This window comes from Brachycentrus maculatus, unplaced genomic scaffold, assembly GCF_059751285.1.
Source record: "Brachycentrus maculatus isolate JH-2025_06_01 unplaced genomic scaffold, ASM5975128v1 h1tg000176l, whole genome shotgun sequence".
Lineage (NCBI taxonomy): Eukaryota > Metazoa > Arthropoda > Insecta > Trichoptera > Brachycentridae > Brachycentrus > Brachycentrus maculatus.
The window spans coordinates 468,462-495,157 of NW_028280928.1; the positions used below are offsets into that span (position 1 = coordinate 468,462).

Genomic DNA, 26,696 nt, shown 5'->3' on the forward strand with positions numbered 1-26,696 from the left:
GGCAGTGACGGCAACTCGGGGATTATTGGACAACCCTGAACGCCATTAGTTGTTCCGACGACAAAGCTCTCTTTAATTTACGTTTAAAGTGGTAAAAACAAATTCTGTTTCAATTCTAAGTATGCAAAGATATTCTCAATAGATGTCACTATGCGTTCAATATATTTGTACATTTTAAATAATCGATTTTCTTGAGTAAAAGCCTATTTAAAACGGCGCGTCTTAAGACGTAATTTTTGTATGAACGGCGCTCCGTTCACAGAAAATTATGCGTCTTTTGGCAGTTAACCGGTTAACGATGTTAGTTAAATATTGTATACTAACAACGTTTTAACATCTCAACATAAACAAAGAATAATATGGAAGTCTGGGTATTTACTATGCTTATGACCTGTCATAGGCTGGATAAGTGATCACTTTACTCACGTGCACCATGTGAAAAGTGATCACTTAACCAACCTAAGTCATAAGCCCTGTACATACTCAGACTTTCATATTCTTCTTTGTCTATGTTGAGATATCAAACTCCTAAGTAGAGAAACCCAGATTTGTGAACAAGGATTTGGACACACACAAAAATGTTTTGCCACACATTCGTCTGAATGATCACAATTTTTAATTAAAATTTTAATTTGTAAATACCGCTTTTTCTTCAAATCTATTGTTACACGTGTTTCGATGCGTCCTGCGTCATTTTAATAAAACTGTATTTGAACAACAAAGGTGTTTGAAAATGATGCGGAACGCATCGAAAAACGTGTCACAATAGATTCTAAGAAATAGTGGTATTTAACAAGTAAAATTTTTAATTAATGTTTTACTTAGTACGGTGTACTAGTAATACGGTGTTTTAGTAATACGGTGTTTGAAAATGATGCAGAATGCATCGAAACACATGTCACAGTAGATTTTAAGAAATAGGCGGTATTTACTAAGTAAAACATTAATTAAAAATGGATAGATTTTACCACAAAGTGACTGCCGAATCAATTAATGAAAAGTAAAATTATAATTAAAAATGTATCAGATATCACCACTAAGTGACTGTCGATTCAATTAATAAAAAATAATTTATTACATTTTGATTGCATTCAGTCCATTTTTCCAATTCCATGCTTCACTTCATAGAAATATCACATTTTATAGACATCCTTAAACTATTTGTGACGTTTCAGGGTTACTCAGGGTATCAAATGGTCATTCCACTTGATAAAGTGTTCAGTGAAATCATCTCAAGATATCTCTAAGGCTTTGAGTTTGATGGAAGTAATTTTGTCTCGTTCATCTACACCCGAAAAGAGTAAGGAAATCCCGAAAGAAAAGCCATCAATAGGTGTTGAAGTTATAGGTATGTACAATGAAAAAAATAACTCTTTTATAATTAAATTTTTTTGACATCTCATCAAAGACGAAGAAGAATATGGAAGTCTGGGTATTTACGGGGCTGACGACCGTCATAGGCTGGTTTTAGTGATCACTGTACACACGTGTAACATTCACCAATTCCACCCATTATTGACAACCACACTACTCAATTTCTTGGAAGTTCTATATATATGAACCAATTTAGAAACATTTTTCTTGAATATTATGTATTATATTAATAAGTTTTTTTAAATTTTTTGACGCCGTTTTTTTTACAAATTTTTTTTTTCTGTCACTCCAAATGAATAACTTCATATTTTAATAGTTTTATGTAATACGTAATTGTATTACAGAGGAATGCAAAAATTGTGAGCCAGTATCTACTATATTTTATATTGATATTTTCGATATTAGAGTCGAATTGTAGTATATACACATCACCGGGAAGGAAAGTTTAACTTGAAGAGATTAGCGATTATGAACAAACCAATATTTTCATTATCGATAAAATTAAGAAAGGTATGTTGAGATGGTTTGGACATGTGGAACGTATGAGTGAAGAAAGAATGGTTAAGCAAATTTATGATGCGAATGTAGTTGGAAAAAGAAGCTGAGGAAAACTTGGCACAATCAGGTATGTCTATTACTTAAAAGCGGCCGGGTCAGGAGTCGTAATAATCGTCTAGTATGTATGAGAAGATGCATGAATGTAGAAGAGGCGAAGAATGTTTGCAAAGACAGAGTGGTGTGGCGTTCGATTCTCTCTGCCTACCCCTGCGGAGAAGCGGCGTGATGGTTAGTTAGTTAGTTAGTTATATTTTCATTTTTATTTATATCAATATTTCATACGGTTGTTTGTTTATATTCCAGAGGACAGTTTTGTACCTGTTGCTGCAGAGGCAATGGATGATAATCTCTGGCTGGTGGTGGACTCGGATGGAGAGGGTGCGGACCTGGAGGCGTGCGGAGCTCACGGCTCTGGACTCCTGAGGGAGAATGACATCCTCGGCCTCTTGAGGCAGATACCCTTCAAGAACATCTTCCAGGAGCTGATGGTGGTCAGAAATGATGGCCATGAGGTTCGTATTATCAACATTATAACTATATATGTATAAACAACATATAAAATACATCTTCGGTTAATTGTAAGAAAATATATCCATCTCAACAATTTCTGGAGGTAATCTGCTGGTAACCTTGCACCTACTGAAGCGCAGTAAGAGCATGTCCCAATACACAAGTTTTATCATTTTTAAAAGGCTTTTCTTATGATTGATTTATTATTATTAGTCAAAATATTAAAATGACTGATAAAAGTGGATGAATCCAAATTTGTGAAAAAGGATTTGGACTCAAATATTTTTTTTTACATGTAATCTTGTATTGATCTTTTTCAGTTAAACTTTTTTAGCGGTCATTGCTTAATTCAGTTTTTGGATATCATTTGAAGTCAATCATGCCAATCAGTACACAAATTTGGTTGTATATTGCACATTTCTAGCTCCTTATATATTTGGCTATTTGACATCGAAAACTTAAGCGGGAAAGAAACACAAACCGAGAAAAAGTAGTGACTACCGATCCGATTCAGTAACGGAAAAATTAAAAGTCACGTCTCTAATTTAAATTATAATTATCAGTTGGTGTTCTGCGGCAGCAAGTTGAACGGCGGTCCCGTGCTGAGGGTGTTTGCCACGACGAGGGTGATCCTCTCCATCATCAGGCTGGGTCTCATGGCGCACCAAGAGTACCAGGAGCTTACCAAGGAGCTGTGCCGGCTCGCGCTGCACGCCGTCAAGTACTGCACCGACCTTTGGGAAGTCGCCAAGTAAGCTGCTATACTCCCACTACCGATATTTGTAATTCATTAATAAATTCCCAGATGTGACAAAAAATCTCTCAAGTTCATTGCCTTTGGATGCACTTATTCTCAGTACTGTTTGTTTCAGGGTCAACTGTGAAGCCAACCTCCTGGATCGCCTGACAGTGGAGTACGACTGTGTGTTCCAAGCGGGCTGGTCCGCCCTGGAGTGCGCTGGCTCCAGAGACATTTCCTCCATGTTCCTGTCGGAGATGCCGTTTTCTATGCTCTGTATAGACACGGTGTACCAGATATACACTCGGATTGTGGATCACCTCATCGGTAAACCGATTTTTCCCTCCGAAAGCCAGAGTTATCCATCCCGATCCTAAAGTTTAGAAGAAAATAATCAAACTTTACCTTACCTAACTTACACTGTTGGAATGATTAAATTCCTTTGATTCTCATGACCGTTTATATACTGAGACCTTCTTCCACTTATTTAAATATAAAAATAATACACTTGTGTAAGATCACTTTTTGAGTTTATTAATTTAACAGAACTAGTTACAGTCCGCCTCTATATTGTAATGGTCAGCATGCTCGGCTACCGTACTGGAGGTCCCGGGTTCAATTCCCAGGGGGGGATTAAATAAATATAATTGGTTTTTTCACACTAAAATTTATTCAATATTACCTTGGCCTGGTACCTGAAGCGGAGGGCTGATCACCCTTGCTTCATGTGTTAACGATCATTATAATATTGTTTATATGATGCAGTGCCCTATGCACCATCGGGGTGTGGCTAAGGGTTCGAAGAAGAAGATAAAATAACAGAGCTAGAAAACCTAGTCAACACGCAAATATAGTCAAACCTAGTTGTAAAAGATCTTGAAAAAAAAACCTCTAAAAGAGAGCTGACTTTATATCCCATAATTCATAATGAATTAAATAAAAATAAAAATAAAATAATCCTGGACGGGACTAGTCTGGTAGCTGAAGCGCTGATTGATCACCTTGCCTTCATTAAATTAAAAATCTAGTTGGCATTGCGTCGATAAATAAAATAATAAAACTTAAATTAAAAGTAATAGCCAATATTTTGCTTGTTTTCAGTTTCCGACAGTGTCTGGTGCTACTACGTTCTGGTTTCCATTTCCAACATGGCCATCACCAGGACTGAAGAAGACTTTGCAATGGCTGTAGTCAAGCACCTCTATGACGTTAGTATCTTTTTTTGAACTGATCAATTTTTTTCTGAATTAAGCTATTAATAAAGAGAAATTAAAATTTCAAAATACTCTGGATTAATTCAATTTTTTTCTGATCATTTTTTTTCTGAATTAAGATGTTAATAAAAGAGAAATTCAAATTTTAAATACTCTGAATTAGTAAATAATTTTGTAATGTTCGCTCTGGTAAGTATCTGAAAATGAAAAAAAAAACATCCCAAGAAGCCGCCATAGCTGGCGTAGCGGCACGACCACCCCGAAAGGCGACGTGTGCACAACTACAAGATCGGCGGAAACAGTATGAAGCCGCGTGCGCATTTACGCAAAGCACGGCATGTACGCACACACTGAGAAACGTTTGTGTATTGGTGATTTTTGCCCGTTTTTTTTTCAATTTATTTATTTTCGTCGCTGCAAATGAATAACTTTATATTAAAATACTTTAATGTAATACATAGTTGTATTAAGGAAGAATACAAAAATTCTGAGCCCGTATTTATTATATTTTATATTGATACTATCAGTTTTAAAGTCCAGTTGTAGTGAATTCATATCACCGGGAGGGAAATGTTAACAAGATTGGTACATAATATTCATATAAAAACATAAAATACGTAATTCCTTCTTTTCTGCCTTTGAAATGAGGCCGGCGCAGAAGGTAAAAATACCCTTCCAGTTCTTAAGCATCAATTGACCGAACGCGTAGAAATACCGTTCCCATCCTTAGTGTGTTAATGTGTTAATGCTGGAGATGTCTGAAAGGAAGCTCGGGTAGCCGTCATTTAACATGCACCCAAAGAACAAGTCAAGGGATCGACTTGTGTTAAAAACAGGCCACAAAGCCTACACCAGGCAGAAGGAGAAGACAAAAGAAAAAAAACACAATCATTTGAAAATGCCATAATAAGGAGAAACAATTATCACAAATTTTATTTTTATGTGTTTTAAATACTCCGCCTCCGTAGTGTAATGGTCAGCATGTTCGGCTACCGTTCTGGAGGTCCCGGGTTCGATTCCCAGAAGGGGGTCTAATAAATATAAGTGATTTTTTCACTTTTATATTTATTCAATATTACCCTGTACTGGTAAGTGGAGGGCTGATCACCTTTCCTTCGTGTGTTAACGATCAAGATAACACTGCGTTTATATGATGCAGTGCCCTATGCACCATTGGGGTGCGGATAAGGGGTTCGAAATACTATAAATCAGTGTTTGCTTTTAATATTTAATGTTTAAAAAAAACTTGTGTAGCATCCTCATTACTTGATCATCAACATATGTAGCATCCTCCACAGATCATCAATATATGCAGCATAAAAAAAACATGTGAATCATCCTCATTACTTGATCATAAACCAAAACTTCTTATAAACTATAATTCAAGTAGTAAAAAACCAATTTCATCACGTCAAGTACCACAAGTGAAAACCGAAACAATAAATAAAATTTGTATTATATTAACACACCTTCTGCAGGCGGATTTGCGCTCATAATAGAGATAAACATCTTTGAAAAGAAGTGATAACATTTAACCATACTGTATACATCGATATGGGATCAAAAGATGCCGAAAAAGTCATGCGTAAAAATAACTTGCATGCAATTTACGAGTCGAGTGAAAAGATAAATTACCCTTCCCGCCGAACACCACCAGTCGAGTGAAACGGTAAAATTACCCTTCCCGCAGATAGTGTGTTAACACAAAAAAAAAGCTCCCACAAAGGCATGACCTGTGTGTGGGTACACATTTTTATTTTAGGTTATAGTATAGTTTGATGTCCAGATTGGGTTCGACTCGGACTTCTCGTCCCTGGGGTGCGGCGAGTGGGCCCGCACGCTGTGCGGCTCGGCCCTGGCCAGCAAGCCGCACCTGCTGGGGGAGCTGCTGCTCGGGGCGCCGGTGCCCCCGCAGCTCCCCGCCGCCTGGCTGGCCTCGCTGCCGCTGCGGCTCTGGCGGCCGTCCCGCGACCCGCTCCTGGAGCTGCTCAGCAAGTGGAAGAACTGCGCGCCCAGCCTGATCCAGCACCTGCTCAAGGGGATGAACTGGACTACCAAAGGGTAACGACAAATTCAATCTTGTTCACAAGGAGGCATACTGCTTTTCAGAAACTTGGTATGGTATAAAGTAGACAAAAGCGATCAAATTAAATAACCAAATTAAAAAACCAATTCTCATATTATTTTTTCCATCTCATCAAAGATGAAGAAGAATATGGAAGTCTGGGCATTTATGGGGCTGACGACCGTCATAGGCTGGTTTTAGTGATCACTGTACACACGTGTAACATTCACCAATTCTACCCATTATTGACAACCACACTACTCAAATTCTTGGAAGTTCTATATATATGAACCAATTTAGAAACCTTGTTCTTGAATCACTAGAACTTCACTAGAGACATCTATTGGTGAGATGTAAAGAAGCTCTTTAATGAATATTTTTTACTTAGTAAATACCACTATGTATTTCTTAAAATATTTGTTTCGATGCATTCCGCATCATTTTCAAACACCGTATTCAAACATACGGTATTTGAAAATGATGAGGAGTACATTGAAATACGTGTCACAATAGATTTAAAGATATAGTGGTGTTTACCAAGGAAAACTTAGATTATTAAAATATTAAACTTAAAAATAAAAATAAAAAATTATTAGGTAAAAATGGTTAGTAGATTTTACTACAAAGTGACTGCCGAATCAATTAATGAAAATATTTCAAGTATTTAATGACGCTTGACTTAAAATCAGTGTTTCAATCAACTGAAGGAAATGGAAAGAAAAGAAAGAGGCCTATATCCAGCAGTGGAGATCAGATGGCTCTTGAAGAAGAGAAGAAGAAGACTTATGGGTTGATTCCGTTTTGTTTGCAGCGGACTAGATATGGAAACGCACCGATCCGTCGCCGCGTTCATTTCCCGTATGGCCCAGAAATCCCTGAAGACCAAGGGCCAGTTCCCGGAGTGGGTGTGGGAGTGCCTGCTGCCCCTGAGGCTGCACTGCCTGGACTGGGGCGTGGACAGCTCGCGCGCGTTGCCGCTGGAGAGCATCCAGGGCCTGGACATGTCGGGCCGGTGCCCGGCCAGCATCGTGACGGCCATCTTGTGCACCTCCATCGGGCACTCGGTGCCGCAGGTGTTCCTGCAGGCGGCGCCCCTGCTGGTCAAGCTGGCCAACGCGGGGAGGTTCGCGGAGGTGGCGCACGTGCTCAACTATATCTTCCCGCTTTTGACCGATTGCGCTGATGAGATATATGGTTGTAGAAAGTAAGTTGTGAAAGGGATCCATAATTTTTTTTGTTTATTTATTCCAAAGGTACATAAATTATTTTTTTTACTACAGTGAAACCTCTATCTATCGTTCCTCGAATAATCATTTTCCCGGATGTGTCGTTTATTTCTTCTACCCCGGATTCATTTCATCCAAAAAATGGTCGGATTGACCGTTTCTCTATCATCATTCTATCGCATTCATTGTTTGAATTACGCTCCAAATTTGATATTTTTGACTATAAAAATTAAAAATATTAATCAATTGTCTTTGTTTTTCTTAAAAAACCATTTGGAATACTTATAAATTGGTTTTATTGTCAATTTGCATGATACCCATTTCGGTTTTTTTGTATTTTTTTCTAAAATCAACTATTTTTGTACAAATTTGCAAAAAAGTACACTCGAGTTACTGGTATGTCATACAAATTGTTTTCCTGCATTCATTGTTTTCCCGCATTCATTTTGATAGGTCCCTTGAAAAACGATATATAGAGGTTTCACTGTATATGTATTACAGCGCTTTAGGCATGGCCTGTGTTGAGCCGTTGTAATAGAGTATCTATGTAAAATAGTTGAGCGGGAAATGCGATGACTTAGTATGTTCTGCAAATTTCTTTGCATTGTTCCGTGTCTGTCTGCTGTGCTGGTCGGGGTTGTAGAGGCGTCTGTGTACCGGCCAACGTCGGATCAGAATCAGATCTAGCTGATTAAGTAAACTAACTACTAGTCCCTGTCACTGCCTACACTGGGGCACTTCTAGAAAATTTGGTGGTGGTTTTACAAACTTGTATTTACTTAGATTGGCAGTGACAGGGATATTGAAAGCTTTTAAATGTTAATTCACAGTAAAATCTGGATACAAATTTGTTTTTTTTTCTATAAATTTAATGTAATTTCTATAAATTTCATGCAATCAAATGATATGACATGCAATCAAATAAGACATGGCCAAATGAGGCAATCTATTATAGATTTTCTTTAATGTTTTTCGCAGATACTTTGTGGCACATGTTATAAACTTTATAAAACGAGACAACTTTGTTCTAACCACTTTTTTATTATTAGTAACTTTAACCAACCGGTTTTGACAAGAACCAGAACCAAGAACAAGGAATGTGTGGATGTTTTTGGTAAAGGAATGTAATTAACTATGAGTATTTTAATGTTTTAGAATTTAATAAACCCTGATGATGATGACAAGGTTCTTGTCGAAACCGGTTGGTCAAAGTGTACTTATAATAAAAAAGTGGTTAAAACAAAGTTGTTTAATTTTATAAAGTTTATTTTAGATTTTCTCACATCCACTTTTTATTTATAAATAACTCTTTTAACAAAAGTTTCATTACATAATCACTTTATGGATGTTGGAAGTAGGTTCTTTTGACTAAAAGAGGTATTCGTTTGATTTTGTATGTTTATTTAAATCGTTGGAGGTTTATTTTACATTTGAAATTATCGTTTGCCATTTAATATTCCAGTTTCAAGGATCTGTTGACGATCATTATTCGGACGGAGAAGACTTACACCAAGATGGCGACCAGACTAGTCATAGGGGACTACGCCGGACCCGCTGTCAAGCTGATGGTCAGCATGATGCAAGCTCAACTAAAGAATTATAAAACGTAAGAGACTGTTTGTTTTTTTTTTTCTTTCCGAACACACAGCGATCCATGGAAAGGTCCATGCTTGGTTTTAGCCTGAGAGATAAAATAAAAAATAACATTAAAATGGGCAGGACATATTGCAAGAAAGAACCCCACAAGATGGACCCCAAAAATTTTACGGAGACCTCGGGAGAACAAAAAAGGTGTCGAAAGACCCCAAAAGAGATGGTCCGACGACATAGTTGCTAGGGGGGGGGGGGTAAAAACTGGCTGCAAGCAGCAACCAATCAGAGAAAATGGAGAGAAAAGGAATCCAGCAGTGGAGGTCAGAGGGCTCATGAAGAAGAAGAAGAAGAAGAACCCAGGACCTCCAGTATGGTAGATAATAATAATAATAAAACCCTTATCCGCACCCCAATGGTGCATAGGGCACTGCTTCATATGAACACAGTGTTATTTTGATCATATACACACGAAGGAAAGGTGATCAGCCCTCCGCTTGAGGTACCAGTCCAGGGTAATTAATATTGAAAAAATATTACAGTGAAAAAATCACTTATATTTATTTGACCCCCCTGGGAATCGAACCCGGGACCTCCAGAACGGTAGCTGAGCGTTCTGACCATTACACTACAGAGGCAGACAAAGATGGTAGATAAACGCGCTAACTATTACACCATGGAGGCGGAGAAAATTTCCCATACTTACGAAATTCTTTTTTTGACATTTTTCACAATAACTAAAGTAGTTTCACTCACAATGTTACATCACACGAACCATTTGTCGGACAGCTGTCAAATTTATACATATATCTTTTCAAGGTTGGTACTAACCAAAAATCATATTTTTGACTTCTCAACATAGATGAAGAAGAATATGAAAGTCTGTCTATTCGTCAATTCTACCCATAATTGACAACCACACTACACAATTTTTGGAACCTCCAGACATATTGATCAAACTCGTGGCACAGTTCATGTGAGTTCACTACCGACATCTATGTTGGAGATAATCCAGATTTATAAACAATTATTTAAACACACTCAAAATGTTGTAAAAATCATATGGATTTAATTCTAGTAACGCCATCTATGTGTCAGGCTACAAACTTTTCAGCCCAACAGTTATCATTCCTCCTTGGTTCCTGATGCAGGTTCGGTCTGCAGTCGGTAAGGAATCTGCTGATGGTGTGGGTGCACTGGCTGACCTCCGTCGAGGGCTGGCACACGGAGTGGGTGACGGTGCACCTCCTGGACGTGGCCCTCGGCTGCTGCTTCCTGCACTACGAGGCCATCAGCGATGCGGCGGGCTACTTCACAATCTTTATTCAGGTAAATACCGCACATACAAACAGTAATCTGTAATGAATACCTCTTGTTTTTTCCTCCCCTTACCGGGATGGTATTCGGATCCTCTGGCTCCGTTCACCCAGGAAGTCCTTTATTTAATACTGTTCTCGGAGTGTTAATCATTGTTTTTTTGTAATTCATTTAATAGAAATAATAATAATAATTTAAGATGATTTATATAATGAAATTATCGTAAAATACTACCTTAAGGGCGCTTATACAGATATGGTATGGTATTGTGATATGACCGCCCGCCTCTGTAGTGTAATGGTCAGCACGCCGGGCTAACGTAGTGGAGGTCCCAAGTTCGCCTATTATTGTGCCTTCGCCTCGGTCTTCTTGGGCTGGAGCATGGCCAAGATGAGGTAACACATCCCAACCAAGCTCCAGCAAATTTTGACGAGTGACTAAAATCATTATACCATACTGAATATATGGATTCTCAGCACTCTAACAGTTTTCACTTCCAGTCTATAAGTGTTGGCCACTCACCATACCAGAGTGGCTATATGCATCCTCAGCACTCTAACAGTTCTCACTTCCAGTGTATTAGTGTTGGCCACTCACCATACCATGTGGAAATATGGATTGTCAGCACTCTTCCTTTGTTGCAGTCCACTTGTGTGGCCCGCTCCCCCTCCTCGTCGGGGTTCGGGTGGCTGTGGGGCGGCGGCGCGAGCCGGCGGGGGCTGGTACAGTGCGGCGTGGAGGCGCCCTACCTGTGGCACGTCACCCTGTGGGGCGAGCACGCGCTGCTGGAGCGCCTGCCCGGCCTGTGGCAGCGTCTGCTGCGCCGCCTGCAGCAACACCAGGAGGGCGCCAAGGTCAACCTGGACAAGGCGCTCAAGGTACCCACCCCATCCTACATACAAATATAAAACAAATCTAATTTATATTTGAAACAATAACTTTGTGATTATACATTTTATAATTAGAATATAACTTTGTTTTAAAATCACTATTAATATTTTATTATAACTTAATTATAATGTCTGCCGGTTTCGTAGCTAATTGCTTCTTTATCAACACTGATTAACAGTCTTGAAAAAGAAGCGGTTTGATTCGAAACCGGTACACATTATAATTAAGTCAAAATAAAATATTTATAGCTATTTTAAAACGAAGTTATATTTTAATTATATAATACAAATCCTCGCTCGTACAGTTTTTAATAAGATGAGAAATATATTTTGTATCGACAGCTTCAATCTGAAGCTTCAGCAGAGAATGGTTAGGTATTATGTCTGGTCAGTACACCTGTATGAAGTTGAATCGTGGACCATTTCAATCAGCACTATAAACTGACTAGAGGCATTCAAAATGTGGCTACATCGTAGAATGCTTCGCATTCCATGGACCGATATGGTCAGCAACGCAAATGTGCTTTATGGAAAACACACTTTTCAGGGCACAAAAATTACAAATACATAATATATATTACTTTAAAATAACTATTTTAAAAACCACCAAAAACATCAAATCATCAAAAAAATACGGAGAGTGAACTGCTAACTGTTCGGTAAACGGCTTGCAAGTACGAGCTATTGCACTTAATCAGAACTGAGAGCTTAAAGTGATGCGGATAGTTTATGAACCCAACATGAACTGCGATAATTTAGGTGAGCTGAGAGCTTAAAGCGATGCGGGTAGTTCATGAACTGCAAGAATGTACGCCAGTTGAGAGCTTAAAGAGATTCGAGTAGTTCACGAACCCACCGTGAACTGCGATAATTTAGGTGAGCTGACATCTTAAACCGATGTGACTAGTTCATGAACCGTGAGGATTTAAGTAAGCTGAGATCTTGAAGCAATGCAGGTAGCTCATTTAGCTCTATGTATGATAGATGTTTCGAATAGTGAATTAAGGAAGGAATACAAAGCTGAGACAAGCATTATGGATAAAATTAAGAAAGGTGTGTTGAGATGGTTTGGACGTGTAGAACAATTGAGTGATGAAAAAACGGTAAAACAAATTTATGAGGCAAATGTAATTGGAAAAAAGAGCAGAGGAAGACCGAGAAAAACTTGGCATGACCAGGTATGCCAAATACTTGAAAACGGTCTGGTTAGGAGTCGAAACAATCGGCGGGTGTGTATGAGGAGATGCATGAACAAAGATAGAATGGTGTGGCGTTCTATTCTCTCTGCCTACCCCTGCGGAGAAGCGGCGTGATGGTTAGTTAGTTAGTTAGTTAGGGTAGCTCATGAACCCACTACGAGGAAAATAATGATATCTGAGTAAAACATTGATCAATTTTAAACAAATAAATATAAAAAAATAGTACTGAAGGATCTTACTTCTTATTTTCCTTTTTCCGGAGCTAAATTTGAAATCCCCTTTCTTGGCTTGCCACTAGAACACTTCCGACCTGCCTGTGTGGCCAGCAACTATTCGATGTCTTGATCATACCTCGCTTTGTTCCAGAGTGTCGGGGGCCCTGACAGCTCGGGAGGCCTGGTCATCTACCGCAGCTTGCAGTACGCCATCTCGCTCTCCCTCGATCACCCCATCTACTCTCTCATTTGGCAGCTCTTCTTCTACCTGTACATCGATGCCACCCTTCTAGAGTGAGTCATACTCTTCACAATATTTTGAGCGTGTCTAAATCTAAACACATTAACTACCAAAATGAGCTGATTTTATAATTATTTCATTTATTAGGAATTACGATGTAAACAATTGCTTTGGTTTAGTAAAGTGAAAAATGTGTATGTTAAATAAAATTATTTTTGTGTTTTATTGTGAAACATAAATTAGAATCCTAAAATATGAAAATTTGAAAAAGTGGCACTCAAAAACTGATTTAAGGTGTAGATTTTCGGAAAATTTATGAAAGTGAAAATATCTCGAAAACTAAGGCACTTTTACTTAGGTCATATTTTCATTTTTTGGTGAGTCATCACCGACAGTTACCGACATCACCAGTCTGATGATGTCGGTAACGACGAAATCCGGTCGCTGGTCAAATAAAAATAAAGTGGAAAAGCTAAAAATATTGGTTTTAATCTAATAATATATTAAAATGCAATTCCATCACGAAGTGTCAGTGGATAATATAAATCTATTGATAAATGTTACACTTCTTTTCCCTCCGGATGATGGGTTTGTCAATGGTTCCAGGTCTAGGGATCCCAAACCAGTCGGGCCGTTATTCTTCGAGGGTTTGGTGAATTCCCGACTCTTGGCCAGAGCCAAGGCGAGGTTGTCGGAAGCGGAGAACTATCACAAGACTAAGGCCATCGAGCTCTGTGATGACCCCGATGGCTTCAGATCCAGGTCTAACGAGAGACAGTGGTACCACGAGTGTCAAACGCAGTGAGTTTTCTTTGAATAATTTTTAATCATAAATAATGTTCACCAGGATAGCCTGGAAAGACTGGTTGTGGTTGGTAGCCTAGAGGGGAAGAGAGGAAGTGGAAGATCCCCCAGACGATGGATCGATCAAATTAAGGCGGCAGAAATAAAACCCTTATCCGCACCCCAATGACGCATAGGGCACTGCTTCATATAAACGCAGTGTTATCTTGATTGTTTACACATGAAGGAAAGGTGATCAGCCCTCCGCTTCAGGTACTAGTCCAGGGTAATATTGAATAAATATACAGTGAAAAAAATCACTTTTATTTATTTCACCACCCTGGGAATCGAACCCGAGACCTCCAAAACGGTAGCCGAACGTGCTGACCATTACACTACGGTGGCGGACAAAATTATAGTAATAGCTATTTTATATTTAATTTCAATTTTCAATGACTATGTATAATGGAAACAGGCTCTACAATTTTATTGCATTATAATTAAAGTTACTATGGCCAAAAGAGGCATATCGCTCACTCCTTTCAACAACGTCATATATCAAAAATCGTCAATTTTCAGTTGTGCATGTTTTCGGAATGCCCAGAAAATATACTATATCCCAGCAAAAGCGGCATGTTTTTAACTCAATATTTACCCACTACAGAGCAGAAAGTATTGTGTTTGCATTTTGAAGAAAAAGTATTGTTTATTTATTTTTTTAAATAAACTTAATATTTTTCAAATGAAGAAAAAACATTCAGGTTTTACCTAAAAAGATCTGTTGCACAGAAAAAAGTTCAATAAGTGGCTTGATAATTATTTTTAATACATTTTATTATATTTTTAAACTTTAACCCTTACTGGTCCAATGTCGAATCTCATTTGACGTTGATTTTTTGCTCTTAGGTCCCATGTCGGATGTTATTCGATATTTTTTTCTTCATTAGTATTATTTATTTAAATTCCAAGCTTACTTTTGTCACTCGTATCTATTACAACAGTATGTGGAGCAGAGGACAAAATATTTTGTTTCCAAGTGGAATGTATCCGTCTACGTAGATTTATTTTAAATTTTGGGGTACCGGAAATGGTCAAAACGATCTCTTGAAAAATCAAGTTTTTTGATATATGACGTTGTTGAAAGGAGTGAGCGATATGTTCGAAATTGTTTGACTGTTTTTGTGTGTTTTGGATCTTGTAAACTATCTTGTGACCAGTATCACCATTCTGTTTTTGGTTGGTTGGAAGGTATTGTTGCTTAGCGATATGTCGCCAACGCCATTATATTCTATTGAAGTTTTAAATAAATATTTGTTTTTATTTGTTCATATTCTGAGGTGATTTTTATATTTTTCTTTTAAATTTTTAGGTTGATGAAAGCGTTCCAGGCATGGCTGGATGAGGACATGTACACCAAAGACATCTCTGATTGCAAGAGATTTGTGCGTCCCTACAATAATAAGTTTGACAGACTGAGAGCTGGCGATAATGTAAGATTTGTATTCTGCACATCCACAATTTAATTTTGTTCACCGAATTTATCTTCTTTTGCATTATTTTTGACATCTCAACAAAGATGAAGAAGAATATTGAAGTCTGGGCTTTTACAGGGCTTACGACCATCATAGGCTGGTTTAAGTGATCACTTTACGCACGTGTAACATTCACCAATTCTTCCCATGATTGATAGCCACACTACTCAAATTCTTGGAACTTCTAGATATATTGATCAAACTTGTAACGCACTATGCGTGAGTTTACTAGAGGCATCTATGGTGGCATGAGAAAAGTTTTTTTTTAAGCAGAGACTCTTTCATTTGTATCTGAGGTCCGAATTCTGGATTATATTCACATACTTGAGAGACGCTTGAAAACATCATTTTCAAATTATTTTAGCGTATAATTTGACCAGTTAATTTATTTTAAACATTTTGAGCATGTCCAAAGTGTTTGGACATAGTTCTAGGCCTGTAGTCAAGCATCTTTTTTCATCCATCTATCTTCAGACATACGTGCCACATGACCTGCCTAGTTCCACTTTTGCTCAGCGATTCTTTGAGCCACATCTACTGTGGTCTTTTTCCTTATATACCTTGGTCTTTTCCCTTATATATCTAGAAGGACTCGTCAAATATATGAATTCTAATAATTTGGGCAACCTTGAGTGTAAGTCCCTCTCCAAGCACAAGAGAGCAGTCTCTTTTTTTGGAGAGGCCCAGCAAAACTAAAATTATAAGTTTGCCATATGTTTAAATGAATAGAAATTGTATTAAAAATGTTAAAACTAAATTAAATAAATAAATTTCAAAAAATTAAAAATATGTTTGCGATTTCAAAAAGCTGGTGGTACAAATGGTCGAAGAAAACCTCAAATAGCACATTTTCAGGATGCGTGGATGGAGACCATCAATCTCCTGGAGCTACGGAGCTTCCAGCCTGTCCCCTGGCCCACGGCCATGTTCCCCCCTTCGCTTCACTTGACGTCCCCTGCCCGCGCCAAGACTCCCGACTCCTCGCCGCGGGAGAGGATCCTGTCCAGGCTGAGGACCTACGAGAAGCCGTCGGTGGACTCGGTGGAGTACAAGGCCGCCAGGCTGGAGCCGTTGGTCGACCCGAGGATGTCCGGAGACTTCTCCAAGGTGCACAAGCTGATGAAGGATCACCTCAAGTTTTTAGAAAAATGTGCAAAGTAAGCATTATTTGGAATTGTATATTTTTTTCATGTATAATTTTTCCTTGAAGAACTCATGCATATTAGCAGTGTACGACTTACATAAGCTAGTATGCCCTTGTTTGTTACAAAAATAGCGCTGTACAGATTATCCAAATTATTATTATGAATATGCAACCCCTATTAGTCTACCCATTGCTGCTTTTCTCCTCTTCCTCTTTTATAGTACTTACTATTTCTCCTCCATTTCATTTCTCATATAGCAGTAATGTCCTTCACCCTAAACTTCTTCACTTATATCGTCTGCATCCTAACCATCATGTTCCACCCCAACATCCATGAATGTAGTGTGCAGGACTCATTATCCTGCCTTCATACAATCACAATTGAGTTAAGACTGTATATATCTGTTGGGGTGCCCTTTGAATCAATTGGATGTGGGCAAGAATGTAATCGCACTCCTCTGCTTATCCAAAAAGAGTTTGTTAGACATTGCATCATTATGTATTTGGATATTTTCAGTAAATTTGTTCCAATGCCGTTAAAGCTAGTACAGAAAAATCCCTCTCCTATAACAGTTCCTGCTCCCGATGCTAAATACTTGGAACAGGGCCACCAGATGTCGCAGTGACAGCGGTAACTTGGTGACAACACTACTTATATGTAAGAGTCCTCCGAGTTCTATTTCTTACCTTTACTTACATTTGCAGAAAATATGACAACACAATGCGCAATTTGAGTTCAATCGATGGAAATCTTTGCGACCTGATACCTGTTTTATACGAGAAGAGGGACTTTTGCCAAAAAGTGCAGAAAGCTTGCGGAGATAAGTGTTTGGGAAAAGCGGAATATGTGCTCAAGGTAATGTTGTTTGTAATCTCTCCTTATTGCACCACTCCAGGCTAAATGTTATTTTAAGAATTACAAAAAAAATCTTCTAAGTTCCGAAATAATCAAGTTATCCAGTGAAACATTATTTTAGGGAGATTTGAAATTCCTCCTTTAGTTTGGGTATATTAAGCTCGGATATTTATATGCTTAGATGGTCAGCTGGAGTGTCCCTCAGAGACAAAATAAAGATTTAACACATACGTGGAAGCCTGGGTGTAACTGACATCAATAGTAAGGTAGAGAAAAGGCAATAAGGATGGTTTGGGCATATAGGACGTAAAGAACCTGAACATATTGTAAACCAGGTGATTTCCACGGATCTTCCTCAAAAGACATCTAGAAATAGAAAGATGATATGATTCGAAGGCATGGCCTAGGTGACTTTGTATATAACGGAAGGACCCACAACCTGAGGATGAGGTCTACAATGTCCCCGACAGTCTACAAAGACAATAAGTTGGGATGGAACCAGGAAGAAGAAGCCCAGATATTTATATTGATGTGCCTTATCTTATCCATTTGTTTTTAATATTTACTCTATTTACTTAGGTTTTGTATGGTTACATCACTTTTTTTAGCCTTTCTTGTCCAAATTATTTAGTCACTCTTACTACTTCATAGTATGTGACATATTTTTAAATATTATTAAAAATTTAATGGTATTTACAGTGTGAAGAATCGAAGATTAAAGACGACGTGAAAGTGAAGATTGATTATAACCGAAGCACTCATAAGACAGCCCTAGAGAAGGCAATGAAACCATATGATGATGTTGCAACGCACACAGCTATCATTTCTAAATTAGCTCAGTAAGTATCGTTCTACATTTTGATCTGAACCTATATATGAAATTCAGAACTAATAACCTTGCTTTCATGTCAATTAATGACCAAGTCAACTCTATGTCAATCTGATACAGTGCCCCATTACCTGGGGCAGATAAGTATCAGAAGAAGAAGAAACTTATGTTACTGTATAAAACCAAGTCTTAAAAAGCTTATTTATTGTAACTGCAGACAGTTGGTAGAATTCCATATTGAATTGTTGGGTAATATATCCAAAATTAAACACGGTTATTGGATTGAATTCTACTTTTATTTACATATATGAACAAAACTTTTATTTACATATATGAACAAAACACTCGAATGTTTTGGTAATGTCTTAATAAGACGAAACGCGTCACAGGTCATATATGTAAATAAAAGTAGAATTCAATCCAATAACCGTGCTTAATTTTGGATATATTACCCAACAATTCTTAAAAAGCTATTCATAAATGGATGATAGAGGTAGATAGATCTGAAATCGATCGCATCATTCGGCCATGTCATATTTTATTGCATGTCATAAACAATTTTCTTTTCATGTAATTGTATAAGAAAGATTCGTAAAATGTGCCATTGGCACTGAAAAACTCGGTGAAGGCACATTATGTAATTTGTAATTATGCATATGATGAAATAGAAATATAACATTTTGAGTGTGTCCAAGTACTTGTTCACAAATCTGGATTAACTCCAATTATAGGATTTATTTTTTGACATCTCAACATAGATGAAGAAGAATATGGAAGTCTGGGCAATTATTTTCATGTCACCAATAGATGTCTCTAGTGAAATTCTAGTGATTCAAGCACAATATTTTAAAATTGGATCATACATATAGAACTTCCAAGAATTTGAGTTATGTGGTTGTCAATCATGGGGAGAATTGGTGAATGTTACACGTGTGTAAAGTGATCACTGAAACCAGCCTATGACGATCGTAAGCCCCGTAAATGCCCAGACTTCCATATCCTTCTTCATCTTTGTTGAGATGTCAAAAAATAATATGAAATAGAAATAAATAAATATGTAAAAAATAAGGAAAAGCTTCTGCCCCGTCTTCATCTTTCAATGTTCAAGGTCACAACTCTTAAATAATGATGCAGAATGCATTGAAAAACAGGTGTCATAATGGATTTTAAGAAATAATGGTTTTTACCGGGTAAATTTTGAATAAAAAATATATGAAATTAGTCTAGAAATCTGTTTTCTTTAGAATTATTATTATGATTATGCATAGTATTTTTGTCGATAGATTGGCGTACAGTGGTCACATACCAGATCTTGGGGAGCAAGGAGTTGTCCTATTCAATACAGTATTAAGTGCCATTAAAGATGAAAATACTCAGTTTCCTCCGGCTAGCCAAATTCTAGTCAATGTTGCCACTCAGCTTGGAGAGGTTTGTTCTTTTCATTTTACTTGTAATAAATTTATTAAAAAATATTCTTTTTTTAATCATATAACATACAATATTTTTAATTTTTATAAAATGATTATTTAATAACTTGTTTAATATGTTGACTAATCAATTAAACTTGAGGAAGACGCTATTTACCATATTTCAAACCAGTGGACATATGTAATAAGTTATAAAATAGAAATCACAAAATTATTGCTTCAAATATTGATAACCCTTTTTAATTATTTTTTTCAATTTACGTGTGGTCTCTTTTTCACTTACTGTGCAGTTAATTATAATACCCATTAATTTTGATGAAATTTGGGTAGGTACCTTTTTGTTTTTTTGTGAAATTCGTCTCATTTTTCCGTGGTTGCAACACCAGCGAAAGAAAATAACTTTTAACGAAATCTTAAAGAATTATTTTGCATGGAGTGTGTTAAATCTGTATAAAAATAGTCTATTATGGCATGCTGAGAAAAAAAGTAATCCATCTTTTAAAGGAATAACCCACATGGACTCTCCTTTTAGAAGCTTATATGCAGGCAGGTTAGTAAAGATAAGGATGGTAAATGTTGAAAATACATTGCCATCACACAAATCAGTTGAAAATATTTTTCTCTTAAATTTATTTTGCACTTGACGGAAATCGAAACCGCGATGTCAGTTTCGCAGTCGAGCATCTACCCAACTACGCCACAGCGTCTGTCAATAGTATATTTAAAAAATTAACATTATAACATCAAGGTTCTTTATTTAGACACAAGAAAATAATAACGCAATTGTGTAATGCTTTATTTTTACAAAATAATACAGTAAGGTTCGTGCACAAGGTTGTTACCGTCTTATCAGCCGTGATAGCTCAGCACTCTGGGCGTATTGTAGTCAAGAAGCTTCACAAGCAAAAGATCTTTAGGCAGTAGTCCAGCACACTGGGCACAAAGCTCAAAGATATTTACTCGGCGGGAGCTCCGTGTTGTCTGAGTTTTAGGTACCTGGAATGGTCTTATGTAGGCTGTCCGGTACAGGCCATGTGTGAAAGAGACAGACGGAGTATTGTTAGAAGAGTAAAGTATTCGGCGGGCGTTAAATCGGTGTGTTACAACATAAAATTTTCATTTTTAGAAATTTGTCACCAACAGCGGTGTGCACTGCGAGCAGTTAGTGGGGAAGGTCCATGGTGCCGAGAGTATTGGCCTGGTGGGCACTTTACTGCGGCCGTCTCAGCTGCCCACGGCGGAGATGATCAGGGTATACTCCGCAATCAGCACCCAAGTGAAGGATACACACGTGGCCTTTAGCTACCTTTCCAAGGTAAAGCGTTCGTATAATAATTATTTTGTGTCTCTTTCTATCCTCATTCTGTTCTCCCATTCACATTCCCCAAATATACTCTCTCTCTGAGTAAATGCCAGAGGATGCCCACCCTGCAAATATCTTTGCGACTTATACAAGGTCATGGGTTGTTCGACATATGTATGAGGAGCTAAAGAGGTTTTCGAATAAACAAGTGTTTTCATTTACAATTTAATCATACCGAAACAATAAATTAAATACTCATTTGATACTCAGTTTCATGTATCCGGGTGGCTCCATGATGTGCGTCCCACGGTCATAGAGAGAAGTCGCTTTATATCTCTACTCTGCGAAGGGCTCGGCATGTCCGGATATGAACCGCAAGATGATCGTCTCATTCTCCATGAGGTAAGAGGAAATTTAATACAGCTTTAATTCAGCTTTCTTTTTCTTCCTTGTTTGACTTCCGAATCTTCCAATGTCTTCCGGGTGCTGTAGCCCTCGGGGTTGGAAGAAGCGACATTCTCTGAACATGTCAATCTTCTCCTTTTAAGGATTTTCTGTTCTAAAAACATTCAGTTTTAACCTTTCCAAGAGTGCACTCATTGATGTACGACTTTTTCCAGGAAGTGGGAAAAAGTTTTTTCACAAAATCTTTAATATGTATTATGAAGATAGAAATGATGTAAAAATAATTAAATGAAATCATAAGATAAAACCATCTGTAGATTTCATTTTGTGATAAAATAACATACAAATCAACAGATGTCATTGCTATACAAGTTACATCATACCAACTGACAGACAGATTTCGACGTTCATTAACTTCGATACTCCTTCGAAAATTTGAACTGATTTTCATTTACGTCCATACTCCCGGAAAGGTTAAAGGACATTTAATATGCTGAGGAACTTCCTGAATTAAGAAACACCATATTAGTATCATTTGCGTCCAGTCTTTACCCGCCTAAAACATTATCATCATCATGAGTGTATTTGATACAGAAGAAAATATATTATCAAAACTGAATTAAATAGCGCTCCTCAAATTAAACTAAGACTATGATGTTATCTGCATAATCTCTCTGTTATACAAGCACCAAAAATATAAATACCTCATTTTATACATTCCTACCTAAGTATAAATTTTTCCTTTTATTTTGAGCATTTTAATATTGTGACGATGTAATCTGTAGTATTGGTGAGGGCGCCATTGGTCGCCATTAATCATACGATAATGATTTTTACCATTTAAAATTTTACATAATGTATGAAAAAAAAATCGCTAAATTTTTTAATTCATTTTACAGACAGTTTTATGTTCATTAAATAGAAATTTCAGGAACAAGACTTAAATTTGAGAAACAATATTTAAATTATAGTCAACTATTCAGAAAATAATATTACGAAATGTGTGCCAACATTATTAAAACAATCAATTTTTTTCTTGACAAAAGAACAAAAGTAATAGATGGAATCATTTTTATTTTTATTGTACCTGTTATAAGTTTCTTAAAAATTATTTTATCAAATACATATTGATTTATCAACAAACAAAGATATTACTGTTTGTTATATTGTTAAAATTTGCATTCAATCATTGCAAGTACTAATGTACAAATGAATTTTATTTTGTATCAAACAGTTGATGTGCGTCCACCTAAGTAAAGTACTTGCCTGGGAGTTTCCTGTCCACTTGGGTCAAGTACTGTCAACACTTTGCACCCTCTCTCTTGAGAGAAAACTACCGCCTAACACCTGGCAACACTGCATCACCATCATAGAGACCTACCCACACCTCCTGTCTCACCAGCAGGTAAATTACTATTCATTGAACAATTTTTTTATAGTGTTGTCATATTATTTTATTTTTATGTGGTACCTAAATTGATTATATATTTCCTTCCAGGCATGCGAGAGTATGGAGTTGATAGGTCGCCAATGGTGGTCAAAACGCGGGTCATTCGGCCCCAATGGTCTGTACTCTGGATACGGGGCTTATGCACCACAAATGGGTAGATTGGGAGCCCTCCTGGCCTCTATGGTGCTCAGCACGGCCATGCTGCATAGTCCTCCCCTGCTCACTAAACAAAGTAAGCGTACAATAAAAAAATTCAATGCTCATTCCAATTTTTAATAAAAAAAATTGAAAACCCTTATCCGCACCCGATGGTGCATAGGACACCGCATCATATAAACACAGTGTTATCTTGATCGTTAACACATGAAGGAAAGGTGATCAGTCCTCCGCTTCATGTACCAGTCCAGGGTAATATTGAATAAATATTAGAGTGAAAAAATCACTTTTATTTTTTTGACCCCTTCCTGGGAATCGAACCCGGGACCTTTGCATTCCATAGTTAACAATATGACAACGACTAAAGCCTCTCCCCTATTGTAAATGTTCACACTAATAAGAACAAATAATAATAAAAAATTTAATAAAAAAATAAAAATAAGAAACAGCTCCTACCCCCTCTTCAACCTTCAACGTCCCAAGGACCCAACTCTAAAATTTAGAATTAGCTTCACATACAGTGTTTGAAAATGATGTGGATTGCATCGAAACACGTGTCACAGTAGATTTTAAGAAATAGTGGTATTTACTGAGTAAAACTTAAATTAAAATGGATAGATTTCACCACAAAGTGACTGGCTAATTAATTATGAGATTTTAAAATTTTTGATGTAATTACAATAATGATGTCTCCCAGTTTGCACAGTGGTGATGACCGCGATGCGCACCTTCTGGGACGTGTGGCTCGTGCCCTGGTGGGGCGGGGGCTCGCAGGTGCCCCCGTGGGTGGGCGACCTGGCGCGGGGGACGTGCCTCATGCCCTGGGGCCCCGAGGACCAGGGCCCCCAGAGCATGGTCGACGCCCTCGTCGAGACGCTGCACTACTGCGCCAGCATGCTACCGGGTATGTATATAGTCTGAAATATTAACTCTTTCACAGTCTAAAATATAATAAGTTTCTTCATCTTCAAACCCTTATCCTCACCCGATGGTGCATAGGGCACTGCATCATGTAAATGCAGTGTTATCTTATCGTTAACATGAAGGAAAGGTGATCAGCCCTCCGCTTTCGGTAGAGTTGCTACCGGGTGTGTATAAAGTCTGAAATATGAACTCTTTCATAGTCTAAAATATAATAAGTTTCTTCATCTTCAAACCCTTATCCCGCACCCGATGGTGCATAGGGCACTGCATCGTATAAACGCAGTGTTATCTTGATCGTTCACACACGAAAGAAAGGTTAACAGCCCTCCGCATTACGTAGATTGTTGCCAGTTAACTTTTCCAATCTCTTAAATATTAATGATTACCAATAAAAAAATCTATAAAAAAATTGCCCATAGACTCAACATCCAGGGAAAAAAATATATGAAAGGCAGAAATTGAGAGACTGCTCTGGGTACAGTGAGACAGAATGTCTTTCAAAACTAATGAATGTTGCCGTAATGACGAAAATAAGAAATGGCACAAGAAGAAAAAAAATGATTAGTTCCTACCTACAATGGAAATAAGCTTACCTTTACAATATTTGACCACCAGAAATACTCCAAATCCAAATTTTTTTATGCTCTTTTTTTGACGCAGTGCAATTTTCTTATTATAAGCTAAAATCACCAATAAGAAATACTATTTTGGAAAATATATTAATTGGCATTTCTGGTTAAATAGCAAGCTGTAATAGTTTTCTCTCAATAGGAAGCATCAATGATCTTCTCGGGCTGACCTGGCAGTGGTATGCGCACAACTTTCCCCACCCTGTGGTCCAGACCCACGTGCTGACCAAGATCCACTCTGCGCTGGCCCGACTGCCCTGGACTGCCTTCCCGGACTCCTGGATTACCTTCGCTGACCTCCAAACCATAGCAGAAGTAATATTACATGACATCTTTCATATCTAATTAATCCCCTGTTCAAGAAATCAATTATTACAAATATATAGCCAATCACACCAATATTCTCTAAACTTGATTGAACCAATGTTGATTTATTTTAACCATTAGAGTGCCGAGAATCGATATATCGACCTGTTCAATTAAATTCAATTCAATTTATTTATTTCAATTAATATATACATTACAACTATAATTTTTTTTAATCCTATACATTAAAAATACATTGAAATAAAATATATGCAAGAACTATTGCTAAAGGTGTAGAAGAATCCCGCTTGGGAAAACTCCTTCAGACACATGGAACAGATCAATATCCAATGAGATATTGTTCAACATAGCGGTAGCTCTTCCTACAGGCATAACCTGTTGATATACTGATAATGATGGCAATGTATTTTGGCAGTCAAGCTGGGTGTATCGCAGCGAGCGCGTTTCTAAAGCTCCCATTTATCAATTAAATATTAACAATTTAACAAATTTTCCTAATTTTTACTGAAAAATAGAAATTCATTTTTTGTAAAAACTGTTTTCACTTTTATAATATCACATCCATCCAATAATGATGTTGAACGCGATTGTCAACCCCACTCAAGAGAGTGAAAAATGTTTGTCTCAAAAAAGTGATAGTGATGTTTAGCATCCTTTTCTCCATTGGTCTTTGTATTACTCGGAGTTTATGTATGATTCGTTTTGACAAGGTAAATGTCTCGAATCCATATGTGAGCACTGGGAGCACACATGCATTGAACGTTTTCCTCTTTATATGGATGGGAATGTTTGGGGATTGTAGGACATTTGATAATTAACCAAATGCAGCCCATCCTAAAGCTACAACATTTTGAGTGTTTCCAAATACTCTTTTTTTTCCAAATACAATTTTTGTGCTCGTATTTGGACACACTCAAAATGTTGTAAATAAATTATCTGGTCAAATTATAAGCTAAAATAATACAAATGAAAATGATATTTACTGGCGTTTCTCATGTATGTGATTATAATCCAGGATTCGGACCTCACGTACTAATAAAAGAGTTTCTGCTCAATAAAAACCATCTTTCCATCTGACCAATAGATATCTCTAGTGAAGTTCTAGTGATTCAAGAACAATGTTTCTGAATTGGTTCATGTATACAAAACTTCCAAGAATTTCAGTAGCGTGGTTGTCAATAATGGGTAGATTGGTGAATGTTACACATGTGTAAAGTGATCACTTATACGGTCGTCAGCCCCATAAATGCCTTCTTATTCTTCTTCATCTTTGATGATATGTCAAAAAATAGCATATTACCCCTGGAATATCAAAGAGCTTTGTTCAACAAAAGATTATATTATTTTCAGGTGCGGAATCTGAATTTACCCTCTTGCAACACATTCACGCTGCAGTGCGTGGGGGCGCGGCGCTGGGCAGCGTGGTTAGAGCGCCAGCCCCCTCCCTTGTACCCCGCCATCGTGAGATTGCTGCTACCTTTGCTCTTCACACTGGATTTCCATCAGCAGGTTGGTCCATTTGTATGCTAGATTTTACACCGGTCTATTACCATAATTCACAAAACCTATCCATTTTTAATTTATGTTTTATTTAGTAAATAACACTATTTCTTAAAATCTATGACTAATCTTAGGACACGGGTTTTGATACATTCAGGATCAAAACACGTGTCACAATAGATTTTAAGAAATATTGCTATTTACTAAGTAAAATTTTAATTAAAAAAGTATAGATTTTACCACAGTGACTGCCGAATCAATTAATAAAATTCACAAAAGCTATTAAAGGTCTG

At 37.4% G+C, this 26,696-nt stretch overlaps 1 protein-coding gene across 1 annotated transcript in view; it reads left to right on the forward strand.

Annotated features, from left to right (window-relative positions):
- The window catches only part of Epg5 (ectopic P-granules autophagy protein 5), a 37,294-nt gene that overhangs the window by 3,978 nt on the left and 6,620 nt on the right, over positions 1–26,696 (forward strand). Inside the window, exons 4-27 of the mRNA XM_088262354.1 lie at positions 1,176–1,348; positions 2,236–2,444; positions 3,006–3,193; positions 3,315–3,508; positions 4,283–4,389; positions 6,182–6,456; positions 7,272–7,664; positions 9,149–9,292; positions 10,428–10,605; positions 11,238–11,471; positions 13,049–13,191; positions 13,745–13,939; positions 15,291–15,411; positions 16,309–16,610; positions 17,303–17,453; positions 18,153–18,292; positions 19,566–19,710; positions 20,836–21,024; positions 21,283–21,414; positions 22,652–22,822; positions 22,916–23,099; positions 23,721–23,927; positions 24,719–24,891; positions 26,254–26,412. Coding sequence (XP_088118480.1) covers positions 1,176–1,348; positions 2,236–2,444; positions 3,006–3,193; positions 3,315–3,508; positions 4,283–4,389; positions 6,182–6,456; positions 7,272–7,664; positions 9,149–9,292; positions 10,428–10,605; positions 11,238–11,471; positions 13,049–13,191; positions 13,745–13,939; positions 15,291–15,411; positions 16,309–16,610; positions 17,303–17,453; positions 18,153–18,292; positions 19,566–19,710; positions 20,836–21,024; positions 21,283–21,414; positions 22,652–22,822; positions 22,916–23,099; positions 23,721–23,927; positions 24,719–24,891; positions 26,254–26,412 — 4,507 coding nt within the window. The remainder of the gene's footprint in view (positions 1–1,175; positions 1,349–2,235; positions 2,445–3,005; positions 3,194–3,314; positions 3,509–4,282; positions 4,390–6,181; positions 6,457–7,271; positions 7,665–9,148; positions 9,293–10,427; positions 10,606–11,237; positions 11,472–13,048; positions 13,192–13,744; positions 13,940–15,290; positions 15,412–16,308; positions 16,611–17,302; positions 17,454–18,152; positions 18,293–19,565; positions 19,711–20,835; positions 21,025–21,282; positions 21,415–22,651; positions 22,823–22,915; positions 23,100–23,720; positions 23,928–24,718; positions 24,892–26,253; positions 26,413–26,696) is intronic.